Source organism: Eleutherodactylus coqui, chromosome 6, assembly GCF_035609145.1.
Source record: "Eleutherodactylus coqui strain aEleCoq1 chromosome 6, aEleCoq1.hap1, whole genome shotgun sequence".
In the NCBI taxonomy this organism is placed as follows: domain Eukaryota; kingdom Metazoa; phylum Chordata; class Amphibia; order Anura; family Eleutherodactylidae; genus Eleutherodactylus; species Eleutherodactylus coqui.
This window is the reverse complement of record NC_089842.1, coordinates 74235423-74251204: the sequence shown is the minus strand read 5'-3', so window position 1 is coordinate 74251204 and position 15782 is coordinate 74235423. Positions and strand designations below refer to the sequence as shown.

Here is a 15782-nt window from a genome sequence, read left to right as displayed (position 1 = left end):
CTAAAGGGTTAATAAACTTTCTAAATGCCATTTTGAATACTTTGAAGGGTGCTGATTTTAAAATGGGGCAATTCATGGGGGATTCTGATATACAGGCTCGGCAAAACTATGTCTGAACTGCATTGGTCCTTAAAAAATTTAGATTTTGAAATTTGCTAGTAAATGTGAAAAATTACTGCTAAATTTATATACTTTGTGGAGTCTGCAAAAAGTAAAATAACACTTAAAAAATGATTGCTGTGTAAAGTAGGCCTATGGGAAATGTTAATTAATAACTATGTTGTGGTGTTTGACTTTCTATCTTACAAAGAAAACAATTCAAAGTTTGAAAATTGTGAATTTTTCCAAATTTTCAGTAAATTTGGATTTTTTTTCCAAATAAGGACAAAATTTATTGATGAAATTTTTACACTAACATAAAGTACAATATGTCACGAAAAAACAATCTCAGAATCACCTTGATAAGTAAAAGCATTCAAAAGTTATTAGCACAGAAAGTGACAGATGTCAGATTTGAAAAATAAGGCTTGGTCCTTAAGCTCAAAATAGGCCATGTCATTAAGGGGTTAAATTAATGTTAGGGGGTCATGTAGATATCAAAATTAGTATGTGAACGGCCCAAAGGTACATGTGTCCCTCTTTATGCATTTGGTACACGTTGTATCAGTGCAGTTTTTACTTAGGTGTTGATCTAAGTAAATCTGACCCTATGTCTGAAGCATAAACGTTGGCTTATAAAGAAAATCTTACACTATAAGCCCTATTATGGACATCAAAAAGGGGTGTCCTCAACTCAATACCCATCTCTATAAGCAATAGAGTATTGGAACATTTAGATGGGTGGGGAAAAACTTTTTGGCACTATTGTGGTCGCTGTCAGCCATCTTGGTGGCAGCCATCTTGGATTCAACCCAAGAAACATCACTGGAAAGGGGGTCGTGGGATACATGATTTGAGGGTAAAATTTCATCAGAAATTGACAGCTGCAGACGCTTTTTCAATACTTGAACCATTTTTGAGTTATGGATGATGTACTAATAAACTTTGGTGAACTATGTGGTATGGAACACACTAATAACATGCCTTTGCAGGTACCAGAAGATGCTGTTTATAATCGAGGACACATTTGAGATCATACCGATGGTTGGTATGTGTCTCGTGTATTATGCGTGTATTTCTTACATGTGTAAAATACTCTATACACAGCAAATACGCATGCATATTTGCTGTGTATGTTGAATCCCCATAGCCTATACTGGTGCGTGTAACACGCACTAAAATAAGATATGCTAATACACGCATGAAAAAAACGCAGGTGTGAGTAGCCCAATGGAAATCAATGGACGTTTAGCACCGCATGTTTTTCATGCACGTAATACCCAGGCGACATATACCTATGTGAGTAAGACCTAACAGAGGCTTTCCATCAAGAACACCCAGGAAGACACCCATCGTGTGCAAGAACTGTCAGGAAACTGTTTCTGAAGTCCATGGAAACTGGAAGCATCAAGGACACATAGTCTCTTGGGGATCTTTACAACAGCTGGTTGACTTGTGCTCATATGACAGTCTCCTGGTGCTTCTCTATAGACTTTTCATGAAAATCGTTAGTACAGTTGCCAATACTAGGAGATCAGAAAAGCTTCTCAGACCTCCAGTTCATGGTTTGTCCTGGGCACTACCTGTCTCCCTGAACTTCTGAATCAGTTTTCCGACACTTCTGCACTCACTAGTTGTCTTCATGGGTGTTCTTGATTGAAAGCCTCGACCACCTCATGTGAACTTCTGTTACCGACCATCAGGATGATCTCAGTTCTGTCCTGGATTGTTAATAGCATCTTCTGGTAGACGAAAGCATGTGATTAGTGTTTTCCTACCACATAATTCAACATAACAACTTTATTAATACTGACATCATCCATAACTTGAAAATGGTTGTAGGTATTGAAAAAAAAAATTACTGCACTTATCAATTTCTGATTAAATTCTACTCGTAAATCATGTATCCCATGATCCTCCTTTCCACTGAAGCTTGTTAGGCTTATTCTAAAATGGTTGCAACCAAGATGGCCGACAGCCACCACCATAGTGCCAAACATTTTCCCCACCCTTCTAAGTGTTCAACAAAGTTTCCTACTTCTACAAGGGTGAAGAAAATGATCCGCACTTCAGTTGTCTTAACGCCTTTTGTTGTAGGTCGCTGTCTCTCCATTCAATGCTGTGCGAGTTAGAAGGTGTTACTTCAGTTAATTTGTGACTGCAGTGTAAGTAAAAATGGCTGCCACACTTGTGACTTGCACAAAAGAAAATCGGTGTGTGGTGATTATTTTTTGGTGGTCTGAGGGTGTGTCTGGTGCCAATATTTATGGAAGACTTCCTGCACAATATGGATAAAAAAGTGTTTTTTGTGTATCAATGGATAGAAAAGTTCAAGGAAGGTCGCACAAGTGTCAGCTATGAGAAGGAGGAGCTGGAGCATTATCAGGAAAAAGGTTCAACAATCAGCAGTGCTCACTAAAGAGCTGAAACCTAAAATTCAAACCAAACATAGAGGACACACTCCAAAAACTTGGCCCCACTGAACTATCACTTGTTTGGTCCCTGAAAGAAGCCTTAAGAGGATGAAGATTCAAGTCTGATGAAGAGGTGAAGATGGCGGTGCATTCGTGGCTCCCAGCTCAGCCTAAGGGCGCCCACCCACTGGCGTTTGCGATTTTCGCGCGTGAAAAACGCCGCGTTTTCGCGGCGTTTTTCCCGCGTTTTTCGCGGCATTTTTTGCCGCGTTTTCGCGGCTTTTCCATTAATTTCCATTGACTTTCATGGGTGCATTAGGAGAAAAATAAGGACACATATGCAACTGACAGTTCCTATGTTAAAAAACGCAACGCAACGCAAAACGCCAGTGGACAGGAGTACATTCAATTCTAATTGCTCTGCAGGAAAAACGCAAAACGCAAAGAAAAAAAAATCGCCAGTGGGTGGGCGCCCTAAAACATTTTTTAATAAGGGTATGCAAAAGCTTGTTGACAGATGGCCAGTGTACTGAAAAACATGGAGATTATGTTGAAAAATAACGTATTTGTCTTTTCTGAAAATTGATTAAAATAAATTCTGCAATTAGAATGCAGATACTTTCTGACTCACTCTCATATCTCTTTTTATTCTGAAGATACTCTGGGTGGCCCTGACTTTTGAATCACCCTGTATTTTTCCAAATGGCACTTTCTGCACACATTAAAGTATCCATCTGATCTTCCCAAGATCATAATGCTGTGAAGTCTCAGCCTTGCAGTTAATCGAGATTATTCTTCAGGCCATCGTCAATAAAGATCAAATAAAGAATTTTCTTTTGGCCCCTTCAAAACCTTATTTTTTACCCCAATATATAATTTAATGGATCCTATGGTAAATTCTGATGCTATTTTGAGAAGATTGGCGGTCCACTAGAGCTGCAATCTGGGGAATTTCTATATTATACGTGCCAAATATGCATTAAACAGTTTTATATCTTTGGCATGTTGTATCTTTTTTATTATTGAATTTGTTTAGTTACATAGTAACCTAGTATGTAAGGCCGAAAAAAACATATGTCTATCCAGTTCAGCCTATTACCCCCAAAGTTGATCCAGAGGAATGCAAAAAAACTCCAACAAGGTAGAAGACAATTTTCCCCATTTAAGGGAGAAAAATTCCTTCCTGACTCCAATCTGGAAATCGGAATAATCCCCGGATCACCGACCCTTCTGAAGTAATTACTGACGGTAACATGTAATATTGCAGTGCTCAAGAAAGGCGTTCAGGCCCCTCTTAAACTCTTTTATGGAACTTCCCATCACCACATCCTCCAGCAGAGAGTCCCATAGTTTCACTGCTCTTACAGTAAAGAACCCTCTTCTATGTCGTTGTAGAAACCGTCTTTCCTTTAGATGTATAGGATGCCCCCTTGTTACAGTCACAGTTCTGGGTATAAATAGATGATGGGAGAGATCTCTGTATTGTCCCCTGATATATTTATACATAGTTATTAGGCCACCCACTCAGACGTCTTCTTTCTAAAGTAAATAACCCCAATTTTGATAACCTCTCTGGGTATTGTAGTCCGCCCATTTCATGTATTACTATAGTTGCCCATCTTTGTACCCACTTAAGCTCTGATATGTCCTTCTTGAGTACAGGTGCCCAAAACTGTTTGCAATGTTCCATGTGCGGTGACTTGTAAAGAGGAAGAACAATGTTCTCATCATGCGCCCCTAGACCTCTTTTGATGCACCCCATGATCCTATTTGCCTTGGCAGCAGCTGCCTGACTCTGGTTGCTCCAGTTAAGCTTACAGTTGATCAAAATCCCCAAGTAACTTTGGAGTATAGTACACACTGTGTATCACAAATAGTTGTGAGAGCCGAAAAGATTTGTTCTGTGTAGTTCTTGAGATCATTCCCAAAAAATCCCTCCACTGACCAAATGACAAATTACCTCTTTCCACCTCCTAAAACGTAAAGGGCTATATTCCTGTTCCTCCGTATTACCCAAAATGTTATATAACCTAGATAAAAATCCCTTTTTCAGATTTTTTCAATGATATCCAACAAAGGATGCCTTGCCTCTTTAAACCAAAGAGCTTTCAAATGTGGTTCCAGTACATGGTGACAATAATTCTGGGCCTCTCGATTGATATTCTTCCCTCAATTCCTCAAATATTTTCTGTAGCATGTAAAGTTATACTACAGATTTTTGCCGTGGATTTCACCCTTTACAGGTATTAAGTGAAATCCGCAGTGACTCCACACCAAAATCCAAAAGGTGTGCAACACATGCTGATTTTGGTGTGGATTTCCCGCTGCGGAAAATACATTCAGAGGAATCCCAAAACAAGTAAAGGGTATCCAACACCATGCACATGCTTGCCAGACCTCTCAGGCAGGTAGAACAGAGACGGTAAACAGTAGCAGTCCTTACTATGGCAGAAAAACTGGCAACACAGGCATGGCCTTAACCCTTTCCAATCCAGTGCTGGACCTTGTCTGACATTGAAATTTCCCTGCATGCAGTATGCAGAAGAGATGTCCGGCATCGGAGCTCTCTTCCACATATGTATATTACAGTTTGCATGAGAAAGGTCCGATGTTGGTAGGGAAATTAACCTGGAAAGGGTTAAACATTGTACGGGATCAAGATACAGTTTCTTCAGGCACACAGCAGGCCTGGCATTTCTCTTGGGTCACACCCATAAGTAAACATGGATATGCACTCACAGTCTTTAGGGTCACAAGCCTTCTAGCCTTTAGGCAGGTTAGTGACCAGAGCTCTTACTGCTCCCATAGTCAAGAGGCTCCAAGAGTTCCTTGCAGGTCGTATCCATCCGTTTCCACGTACCTCTCATGCTTGCTGTCGCACTCCAAAACAGAGGCTCACTCTACCACTCCACACCCTGCCTTTTGTACCACATACAGGCAGACCCCTGCAAGCTGAGCTTTCGTCCGCCAGACTCTCATGGCCCAGTACAATGATCGGTTATGACAACCTATCATGGTCATCCAACTGGGGTCTAAACCATACACACAATGTTCCCATAAACCGGAGTAACCAGTTGAAGATAAAAGATTAGTAACCATAACATTCCACCCCCCAAAAAAGGGCAGTGACTTCCACCCCTCCACCTACATACTGCCTATGGTCACTTGCCAATTTTGGCCCCCAGGGATACATGCTAATTCTTAAAGAGGTTGTCCAGTTGTAAACTACTGATGACCTATTCATTAGGCAGGCCATCAATTGTAGATCAGCAGGGTCCGCCGCCTGGGAACTTCTCTGATCAGCTGTTCTCTAGGCCGCTGCACTCGTTCACAGAGCTAATTTCTGCAGAAAGCATACAGCTCCATTCTCACTGCAGTGGCCAGGTTTGATATTACAAGCCGTTCATTTCAGTAGGAACTTTGCCTGCAATACCAAACGTGACCACTGCAGTAGGTACAGAGCTGACAGTTTCATGCAAAAATCAGTGCACAATCGCACAAGTCCAGCATACAGCTGAAGTCCTAGGCGGCAGATCCCTACCGATCGACTACTGATGACCTATTCTGCAGATACGCCATCAACAGTTTACAACTGGACAACTACAACAAATATTCAGTCCAGTATGAGCCACGAAATCCAGATGAGAAAAGAGTTCTGGCCAGTTTGAGTTTTTTAATTTGCTGGTCATTATGCCGCAATGTCAATTTGACATTAGCATTAGGAGGAATATGAGTAATGAAATGATTCATCTGTTGTTTTCTATGGATCACCGAATCTGAATATTGAACCACTCATCTCCGCTAGTAGCCACAACAATGAGAGTAACCAACCAAAGGGGCCGGAGAGGAAGAACATTTCATGTACATGTAATAAATAAATTGACGCAATCAACAGCCAGATCTGAGTTTTGGGGTTTGAGACTGATTTTCACAAGGGTCGTAGAAAGACACATGATACCAACCTGTAATTTTGCATGGTCCTGCTGTGAGACATGGAATGGAATGCACTACAGTCACCCAGTGATTGAGGCTCTCAATGTACTGAGTTCTACCGGAGAAATAAATTGGCCTGCAACCAGATCATAAGTGCCAAAGTGGTTGAAAATTTTGGAGGTATAAGGCGCAACCTATGGAAGTACATAATCACATGAGATTGATATATTTGCCCCACTTCTCTGCTTATTTAAATTAAAAAAAAACAGCATAGACTGTATACACGTTTTGAGGTCATCCAGACCTCTTCCTCAGTACTTTCTGGGGAAACACGTCTGGATGTTGACGGTGTGTTTGAGAGATGGGACAGACTATAACTCAGACTGACCGTTTATATGCCGGTCTAAAGCCCTTACACACATTAGAGTATATTTGCCCATACCCCCTGATAATGGCGGGATAGACAACTCTTTTTGATGGGGCAGCTCAACTTTTCCCTAACACATGATGTTGGGGTAAAGAAGGATCAGGGAGGATGACTTTCAATGGCAGATCCTTTTTTTTTCCAGGAGATAAGTCGAGCCAAACATTATTGTGTTCAGGGAACCAGGTGGGAATAGGTGTAGGACTCATGTTTGATATGCAAAACACCTTCCAGGAACATCTGACTACTTTATCAAGAGGTGCTTTTAAAACATTTTACAAATCTAGAGCCCTTTGTGCACCAGAAAATGAAATCTACTGCAGTGATGAGCAGGAAGAGATTTCATGTGCCATTTTCTGGCAGAAAACCCTTTGGTCCGAGGACAACATTTTGCCCCAGCTCCAGAGGAGGCAGTTAGATTAACTACTGTTGGTCTTCTGTGCCAATATCCCTCCGATCTGCCGGGTCCTGCTTTTGGTCGTTCATGATGGCTGCCAACCTTCAGATTACCTAAGCTCCGATGCATTGGTAGCGTTAGACTACCCATGCAGTACACATGCACTCTGATTTGCCAGTGATGTGCAAGTGATCAGCGCTTGCCAATCAGAAAGCAGTGCACAGTGTGCATTAGGTGGTTCGAAAATTACAACAGCCGTCTTGGGCAGCTGAAAACGTGGCCTAGAACTGGTGGATTAGGGGACAATGGCAGAGAAAAGCAATAGTAGCTAATATATCTTCACCCCTCTACTACCAGGTGAAAATTCTGTCTTGGGATCAGAGGTTACTTTAGTAAATTTGCTGGTCCAATGGTGGTCCTGCCCCCTATTGGATAACTCTATCTACGGTTTTGAAACGTTGCAAGAACACTGAATAAACTGAAGATGTTGCTATTTTTTACACAAAATTTGTGACTTTTATCATGCCAGAAAAACACACAAGAAGATCCAGCGCTTGTTCAGCCCTTCCTCTCCTGTCCATTGGTGGAAAAAAGGGTGGCATGACCTTCAGGCTGGACGGGCCCTTCTTTGTTACAAATGTTGAGGTGCTTGAAAAGACAGAGGAGCCCCTTTGTTCATACCACCCATTATGAAAAGAGGGTAGGCAAAGCATGACCTCTTCGGAGCAGTTCCTCTGGTATGTACATCCGTAGATCAGGCTACATGAAGACTCATGGGTGCATCAGGTACTTGTAATCACCTATTAGAGGAGGGGTTATTTCAAGATTGATTCTGGTGGTCGAACTACTTGAACCCACGCTGATCACAAGAATGGGAGGTCCCATGGGTCACCATATGAATGGAGCAGCAGTCAAGCATGCTCACTGCCACTTCATTCACCTCTACAGGACTGACTATGATAAGAGTACAGTTCGTGGTGATCTCCAGCAGTCCTATACCATTCAGTGGAGGTGAACATGCTCTGCCAGTACTCCTCCTTTTATATGAGGGAAAATGGGATCCCTGCTCTTGGGATTGGTGAGATCCAAGTGGTCAGACCCCCACTGATCAGACACTTATTCTCTATCCAGAGATAAGTTAAACTCTTGAGAAAACCACATTAGAGGGGTTATCCAATGACTAGAAATATTCACTGAAACCTTCACCAATCCCGAAAACAGGAATCCCATGTCCCCTCTACTCCTCACTGCAGACTTACTGCACCCCCCACAGTGAGAAGGAGATTGAATAGAGTGGTGGTTGTGCATGCATCGGGGCACTCCATTCATCTTCAATGGTACTGCCGGAGATAACCGAGCGCTTGTATTCAGCTGTTTCTGTCAACCCCATTGAAAAGAATGGAGATGCATCACAAATGCGTGGCCACCGCTCCATGCAATCTGACGACACTGTGGGGCTGGGGGGGACAGTGAGCCCACAGTAGAGAAGAGAAGACACGGGGCTAGAGATGAGCGAACCTACTCGTTTCGAGTAATTACTCGATCGAGCACCGCGATTTTCGAGTACTTCAGTACTCGGGTGCAAAGATTCGGGGGGCGGGGGGAGGCGTGACGGAGCGGGGGGTAGCAGCGGGGAACAGGGGGGAGCCCTCTCTCTCTCCTTCTCCCCCCCACTCCCCGCTGCGACCCCCCACCCCACTCACCCACGGGGCCCCCCGAATCTTTTCGCCCGAGTATGGAAGTACTTGAAAATCGCGGTACTCAGGCGAAAAAGGGGCGTGGCCGAGTATGCTCGCTCATCTCTACACGGGACCCTTGTTCTAGCGACCAAAGAAGGTCTAAGTGGGAACTCCCCCACCAATCAGACTCTTATTATCTGTCCTATGCACTAGTGATAAAGTCAATTCGGGTACAACCCCATTACCCCTTAGGGACGCAGCCTTTTTTTTGGTTTTTCATTTTCGTTTTTTCCTATCCATTTTCATAAAAATCATAAGTCTTCTATTTATCCATTACCGTCGCTGTATGAGGGCTTGTTTTTTGCGGGACGAGTTGTATTTTTCAATGGTACTACGTAATGTAGCATATAATATACTGAAAAACTTTTTAAAAAATCTATGTGAAGTGAAATGGAATAAAAATGAAATTCCGCCATCTTTGGGAGGGTCTTGTTTCTACGATGTACACACTGCAGCAAAAATGACCTGATAATTTAATTTTATGCGTCAGTACGAGTACTACGATACCAAACTGAGGGCTTATTCAGACGACCGTATATCGGCCAGGTATTCACGCCGGATGATATACGTCGTCTCTCTCTGCAGGGGAAGGAGGCTGGAAGAGCCGGGAGCAGTGCTCTGAGCTCCCGCTCCCTCTCCACCCCTCGCCACTATTTGCAATGAGAGGAGGTGGGCGGGGGTGGGGCTAAGTTCCACGAATTAGCTCCGCCCCGTCCTGATTCCCCTCATTGCAAATAGTGCAGAGGGGCGGAGAGGGGGTGGAGAGGAGGCAGAGAGGGGGCGGGAGCTCAGAGCACTGCTCCTGGCTCTTCCAGCCTCCTCCCCCTGCGGTGAATACGCGGCCGACATACGGTCGTCTGAATAAGCCCTTATATAGCTTTTTTTTTTTTGCCGTACCACTCTTAAAAAAACAAAATATCTTTGGGAAAATATTAAATTATTTTCTGCCGCCATCTTGACAGACATAACTTATTTATTTTCCATCTACATAGTTTTGTGGGCTTCGTTTTTCTTTCCAGCCTGTAGTTTCTATTGGTACCCACTTGGAGTACATACGACTTTTTAATCATTTTTTATGACATTTTATCTTGGAGATGAAGTGACCAAACAAGTGCAATTCTGGAGTGGTGTATTTTTTTTCTAATGACGTACACCGTGTGGGGTAAATAATGCGTTGGGCATTTGAATTGCATATTTCGCGTGCGATGTACGTGCATATAATGCGCAGAAAATCACATCAATTCAAATACATGGATTTTCGCTGTTTCAGTTACATTTGCGTATATTTATTGTGTATGATACACGTGTAAATAAGAATGCAGCATGTTCTATTTTACTGCATATTATGTGTGATAGCGATACGCCGTCTCATACTTCAGTAAAAAGCTGCGATTTATACGCAGCGTTTTACTATATGTTCGTGTGAGCCCAGCCTTACTTTGATAGATGACTTATAGATGCAGTGATACGCAATGTTTTTGTTTAGATTTTTTATTGTAAATATTTTAATTTTTTTTTTTAAATAATTACTAAATCTTTTATTACTCTCATCTATGTTTTTTTTTAGTCCCCACAGAGGATTTGAACTTGCGATTGTTTGATTGCTTCTGCAGTACAGTGTAATTCTATGGTATTACATTATATAGCAATCTGATAAGCCAGGCTTGATAAGTAATCTGCAATGGCAGCCCTGGAAGCCTTCAGAAGGCCCCTGGTTGGCATGGTAACGGATTGGAATCCCCCGCCAATCTCATTGTTGCGATTGGGGCATTTAAATGCTGCTGTCGGAATTAACAGTGGTATTTAAAGGGTTAACAACCTTGATTAGTGTAAGTGCTGATCGTGACTATTAGCTGTCAAAGACAGCCGGCCCCCGCATTGTATGGAGTGAGATCGACTCCCAATCCTGCTTAATGAAAACCCCGAACCAACATGGAACTCCTGGAGCGTTAAGCAGTTAATAACTGCATGCTACCAGAGTCATTGTCAGCGAGGGCCACATCAGTCTTAGGGTGACTACCCACTACAGTTTTTTTTCACTGCGAAATTCGCAGCGTTTTTTTTTCTGCAGGGGTCTATGGGATTTGTAATGTTAAAATCGCGATCGCAATTTACTGCGAAAAAAACTGTAGTGGGTAGTCACCCTTATGGTGGCCTTCAAAGGGCCGAATGTCATTGTATAGTAAGCGCTTGTTCACATGAGTGTATTGGCGCAGTAATACGCAGTGAATAGAGCCCATTGACTACAATGGGTTCGTGCACATGAGCGGATTGGTTCAGGCGATGTGCGATCACATGACAAAATACGTGGCATGACCTATATTGGTGCGTATTACTCACTGCAATAGGCCATTAAAGTGAAAAGGCCAGAATAGTGACCCCCATAGTGGCCACAATAGTAACAGTGAACCCATAGTGGCCCCGGTAGTAATATTGACCCCCATAGTGGCCCCGGTAGTAATAGTGACCCCCATAGTGGCCCCGGTAGTAATAGTGACCCTCATAGTGGTCCCAGCAGTAATAGTGACCCCCCATAGTGGTCCCAGTAGTAATAATGAGCCCATAGTGGTCCCAGTAGTAATAGTGACCCCCATACTGGTCCAAGTAGTAATATTGACCCCCATAGTGGTCCCAGTAGTACTAATGAGCCCCATAGTGGTCTCAGTAGTGATAGTGACCCCCATAGTGATTCAAGTAGTAATAGTGACCCCCATAGTGGTCCTAGTAATAGTGACCTCCATAGTGGTCCCAGTAGTGATAGTGACCCCCATAGTTTCTGCAATAGTAACAGTGACCCGAGTAGTGATAGTGACCCCCATAGTGGTCCCAGTAGTAATAGTGAGCCCCATAGTGGTGCCAGTAGTAATAGTGACCCCCATAGTGGTCCCAGTAGTAATAGTGAGCCCCATAATGGCTGCAATAGTAACAGTGACCGCATAGGGGCCTCAGTAGTAATAGTGACCCCCATAGTGGTTGCAGTAATAATAGTGATTCCCATAGTGGTCCCAGTAGTAATAGTGACCCCCATAGTGGTCCCAGTAGTAATAATGAGCCCCATAGTGGTCGCAGTAATAATAGTGACTCCCATAGTGGTCCCAGCAGTAATAGTGACCCCCATAGTGGTCCTAGTAGTGATAGTGACCCCCATAGTGATTCAAGTAGTAATAGTGACCTCCATAGTAGTCCCAGTAGTACCGTAATAGTGATGACCATAGTGGTCCCAGTAGTGATAGTGACCCCCATAGTTTCTGCAATAGTAACAGTGACCGCATAGTGGCCTCAGTAGTAATAGTGACCACCATAGTGGTCGCAGTAATAATAGTGACTCCCATAGTGGTCCCAATAGCAATAGTGACCCCCATAGTGGCCCCAGTAGTGATAGTGACCCCTATAGTGATTCAAGTAGTAATAGTGACCCCCATAGTGGTCCCAGTAGTAATAGTGACCCCCACAGTGGTCCCAGTAGTGATAGTGACCCCCATAGTTTCTGCAATAGTAACAGTGACCCCAGTAGTGATAGTGACCCCCATAGTGGTCCCAGTAGTAATAGTGACCCCCATAGTGGTCCCAGTAGTGATAGTGACCCCTATAGTGGTCCCAGTAGTAATAGTGACCCCCATAGTGGTCCCAGTAGTAATACTGAGCCCCATAGTGGCCGCAATAGTAACAGTGACTGAATAGTGGCCCTAGTAGTAATAGTGACCCCCATAGTGGTCCCAGTAGTAATAGTGACCCCCATAGTAGTCCCAGTAATAGTGACCCCCATAGTGGCTGCAATAGTAACAGTGACCCCATAGTGGCCCTGGTAGTAATAGTGACCCCCATAGTAGTCCCAGTAATTATTGTGACCCGCATAGTGGCCCCAGTAGTAGTAGATGCTTGAAAAGGGCTCCACTGGTAAGAGCCGAAATGCGTTGTATGTTTGGGGCCTCACTTGGAGGCCTCACTATATAGTTGTTTTACTTTTGTCAATAAAAACTAGATATCTCTCCCTTGAAGAAGATCTGGATTCCATGCATCACTTCTGCTGATAGGCGATCCTGAATGTCCAGAGGGTGTACATTATCAGCTACGCTGTCTACTCTCCCCTTCCAGAGTGAGTTACTTCTGATCTCCTTGACTATAACTTTGAACGCATTGTTCACTTTTTTCTGTTTTCTTAGTGGCCCCAGTAGTGATAATGACCGCAGTAGTAAGTGTGCCCTCTCGTGGCCCCAGTGGTAATAGTGACCCCCATAGTGGCCCCATTAGTTATAGTGACCACAGTAGTAAGTGTGCCCTATTGTGGCCCCAGTGGTAATAGTGACCCCCATAGTGGCCCCATTAGTTATAGTGACCACAGTAGTAAGTGTGCCCTATTGTGGCCCCAGTGGTAATAGTGACCCCCATAGTGGCCCCATTAGTTATAGTGACCGCAGTAGTAAGTGTGCCCTATCGTGGCCCCAGTAGTGATAGTGACCCCCATAGTGGCTACAATAGTAACAGTGGCCCCAGTAGTGATAGTGACCCCCATAGTGGCCCCAGCGGTAATAGTGACCCACACAGTAGTAACAGTGATGCTCAGTGTCCCCAGTAGTTACAGTTACCCCCATTGTGGTCCGAGCGATGCTGTCCGGCTGGAGGCTAATAGCAAACCCCCTACTGGGCTCTGGCTGGGCAGAATCCCTACAGGCTGTACACTCACCCCTCCTGCAACTCTGGTCCGGCGGCGGTTGGCAGCCATTGCTGAGTCCGTAACCACCGACCTCTCACCTCGGTGCAGACGTCAGTGGTCAGGAGAGATCGGTGGTCACAGACTCTGCGGACTGGAGCTGCAGGTGGGGTGGGTAGAATGTCCTTTAAAGAGGTCATCCAGGCAGGATCCCCCGGGGTCGGAGCGGAAGCGAGGACTTTTTTGTTTGCCCCGTGGAAGTTACCCCACTCGGTCCGTGGGCAGGAGGCTTTATACTAGGATTTCTCACGCAGTCCTACAGCCTCATTGAATTGCATTGGGACATGCGTTTATCTTCACAGACAGCTGTCCATTTATTCGTAGGCTTCCAGGAGGAATAACAGAGGAACAGCACAATGTAGAGTCTAGAGGAATGTTGCAGGGTTGTTTCTGCACGGGGCATAGAAGGATGCATAGATCCGCGTGAGCCCCTCCCTCAGGTGCACTGCAGGGGGCAGCACTCACAGACGGACACTCCATCTCCGCACGACACAAGCTTGGCGCGGGGTAGGATTACTACCTACTCTTCCCGGCGCCACGACTCCTCCCCCTCACCATTCACACGCCGCCGTCACCCCGCCCTCTCTGCCGCGGCTGCAGTTCTGTCAGCGCCCCGCCTCCTACAGTAGCCACGCCCCCTCTCGCGTCGCTCGTTACCTTCCAGCACACACGTGGTCAGAGCAGTTCAACGAGCGCAGTGACGTCACGGACCCGGCCCTCACACACGTCACCGGGCGGGGGAGAATAGAGGCGTGTCTTGGCGAGTCGTGCCAGCCTCCTTCTGAATGTATTAGCATATGATTAGCATGTGATTATCTCCGAGCAGAGGCTGCAGAGTGAAGCAGGTGCCGAACATGGCGAGTCAGCCCGGAGCCGCTCTCCGCCTCTTTCTCCTGATCAGCGGGCTCCGAGCCGGATTACTCCAGCAAGGTACCGGGGATCGAGAGAAAGGGGAGGAGGAGCGGGAGACCGCAGGACAATAGCGGCACTACAGGAGCGGGCACCGGGAGGGAGAGAGGAGGAAGCCGGGAATGGAACAGATGGGGGAGCTGGAGAGAGGAATGCAGCCTGCTGGAGGGTGGAGATGGGGGCTGGAGGGGGGCAAAAGTACACCTGGGGTGAGAGAGGGGGCAGCTGCAGGGGGTAGTTGGAGCACTGGGGCAAAAGTAGGCTAGAGCAAGGGGCACGAGGGGAGCCTGGCACAGGGTAGAGGGGCATCAGAGTGGTGCAGCAGAGTGCATCAGGGGGACAAAGGTTGGATGAGGTTTTGGGGAGAGGGATACCTGCAAACAGAGTAAAAAGAGGTAAGATGGTACTGAGAGAAGAGGGGCAACAAGATGGCATAGTATTGGAGAACATGGGGTGGTATGCTGGGGGCTGAGAATTGGGGTAGCAGTCTGTAGTGTGGAGGGTAGGGGACTGTAATATACAGGTGATGGGTGGAGAAGGTCACTGATGGGGTGGAAAGTGAGTAAGGTGCAATGGAGAAGGATGCCTGATGGGGGATTTGGGGTAATACTCCTGGAAGGTAAAATTATTGGAAGGAGGGAGAAAACGGGGGGAAGTATTGGTAAGATGTATGATGGGGGGCAGGGTTGGCCGGAGAGGAAAAGGATTTTACATGAAAGGAGAGATGGAAGGATCAGGGAGATGAGAGGGAAAGAAGATGAAAGGAGAAGAACAAAAGGGAATGGGGGAGCGAGAAGGGAGGGAAAGCGGGAACTGGAGGGAGAGAGATGGGGAGACAGACGGGGAAGAGTAAGAAGCAGGGAGATGGGCACTGGGGCAGGAGAAACCTGGGGAAGGAGATGCCCACAATGTTTTTTAACCCTGTCTTGTAAGCATCCACTTGTTGCATGGCAGTTGTGTAGGAAGTGGTAACCATCTTCTCTTCTGCGGTGGGCTCATCCTATAGTTTGAGGTTTGACCATTCTTTATAGAAACCTTGATTGAATGCACCACTGGAGATTCTCATTCCCTTCCTTATGGTTTTCTTAATGTTCTCAGCACCATTGAAAAGCAGTTGCCCTATCTGCAGCCGTGTAGTGATGGTGAGAGGGATAAA

At 45.2% G+C, this 15782-nt stretch overlaps 1 protein-coding gene across 4 annotated transcripts in view; it reads left to right on the top strand.

Annotated features, from left to right (window-relative positions):
- Positions 1-14530: 14530 nt before the first annotated feature.
- Positions 14531-15782, top strand: part of CADM1 (cell adhesion molecule 1) — a 330056-nt gene continuing 328804 nt past the window's right edge. For all 4 annotated transcript variants that reach the window (XM_066606988.1, XM_066606989.1, XM_066606987.1 and 1 more), the window contains exon 1: positions 14531-14647. In XM_066606988.1, the coding sequence (XP_066463085.1) occupies positions 14572-14647 (76 nt within the window). In that variant the 5' untranslated portion in view covers positions 14531-14571. The remainder of the gene's footprint in view (positions 14648-15782) is intronic.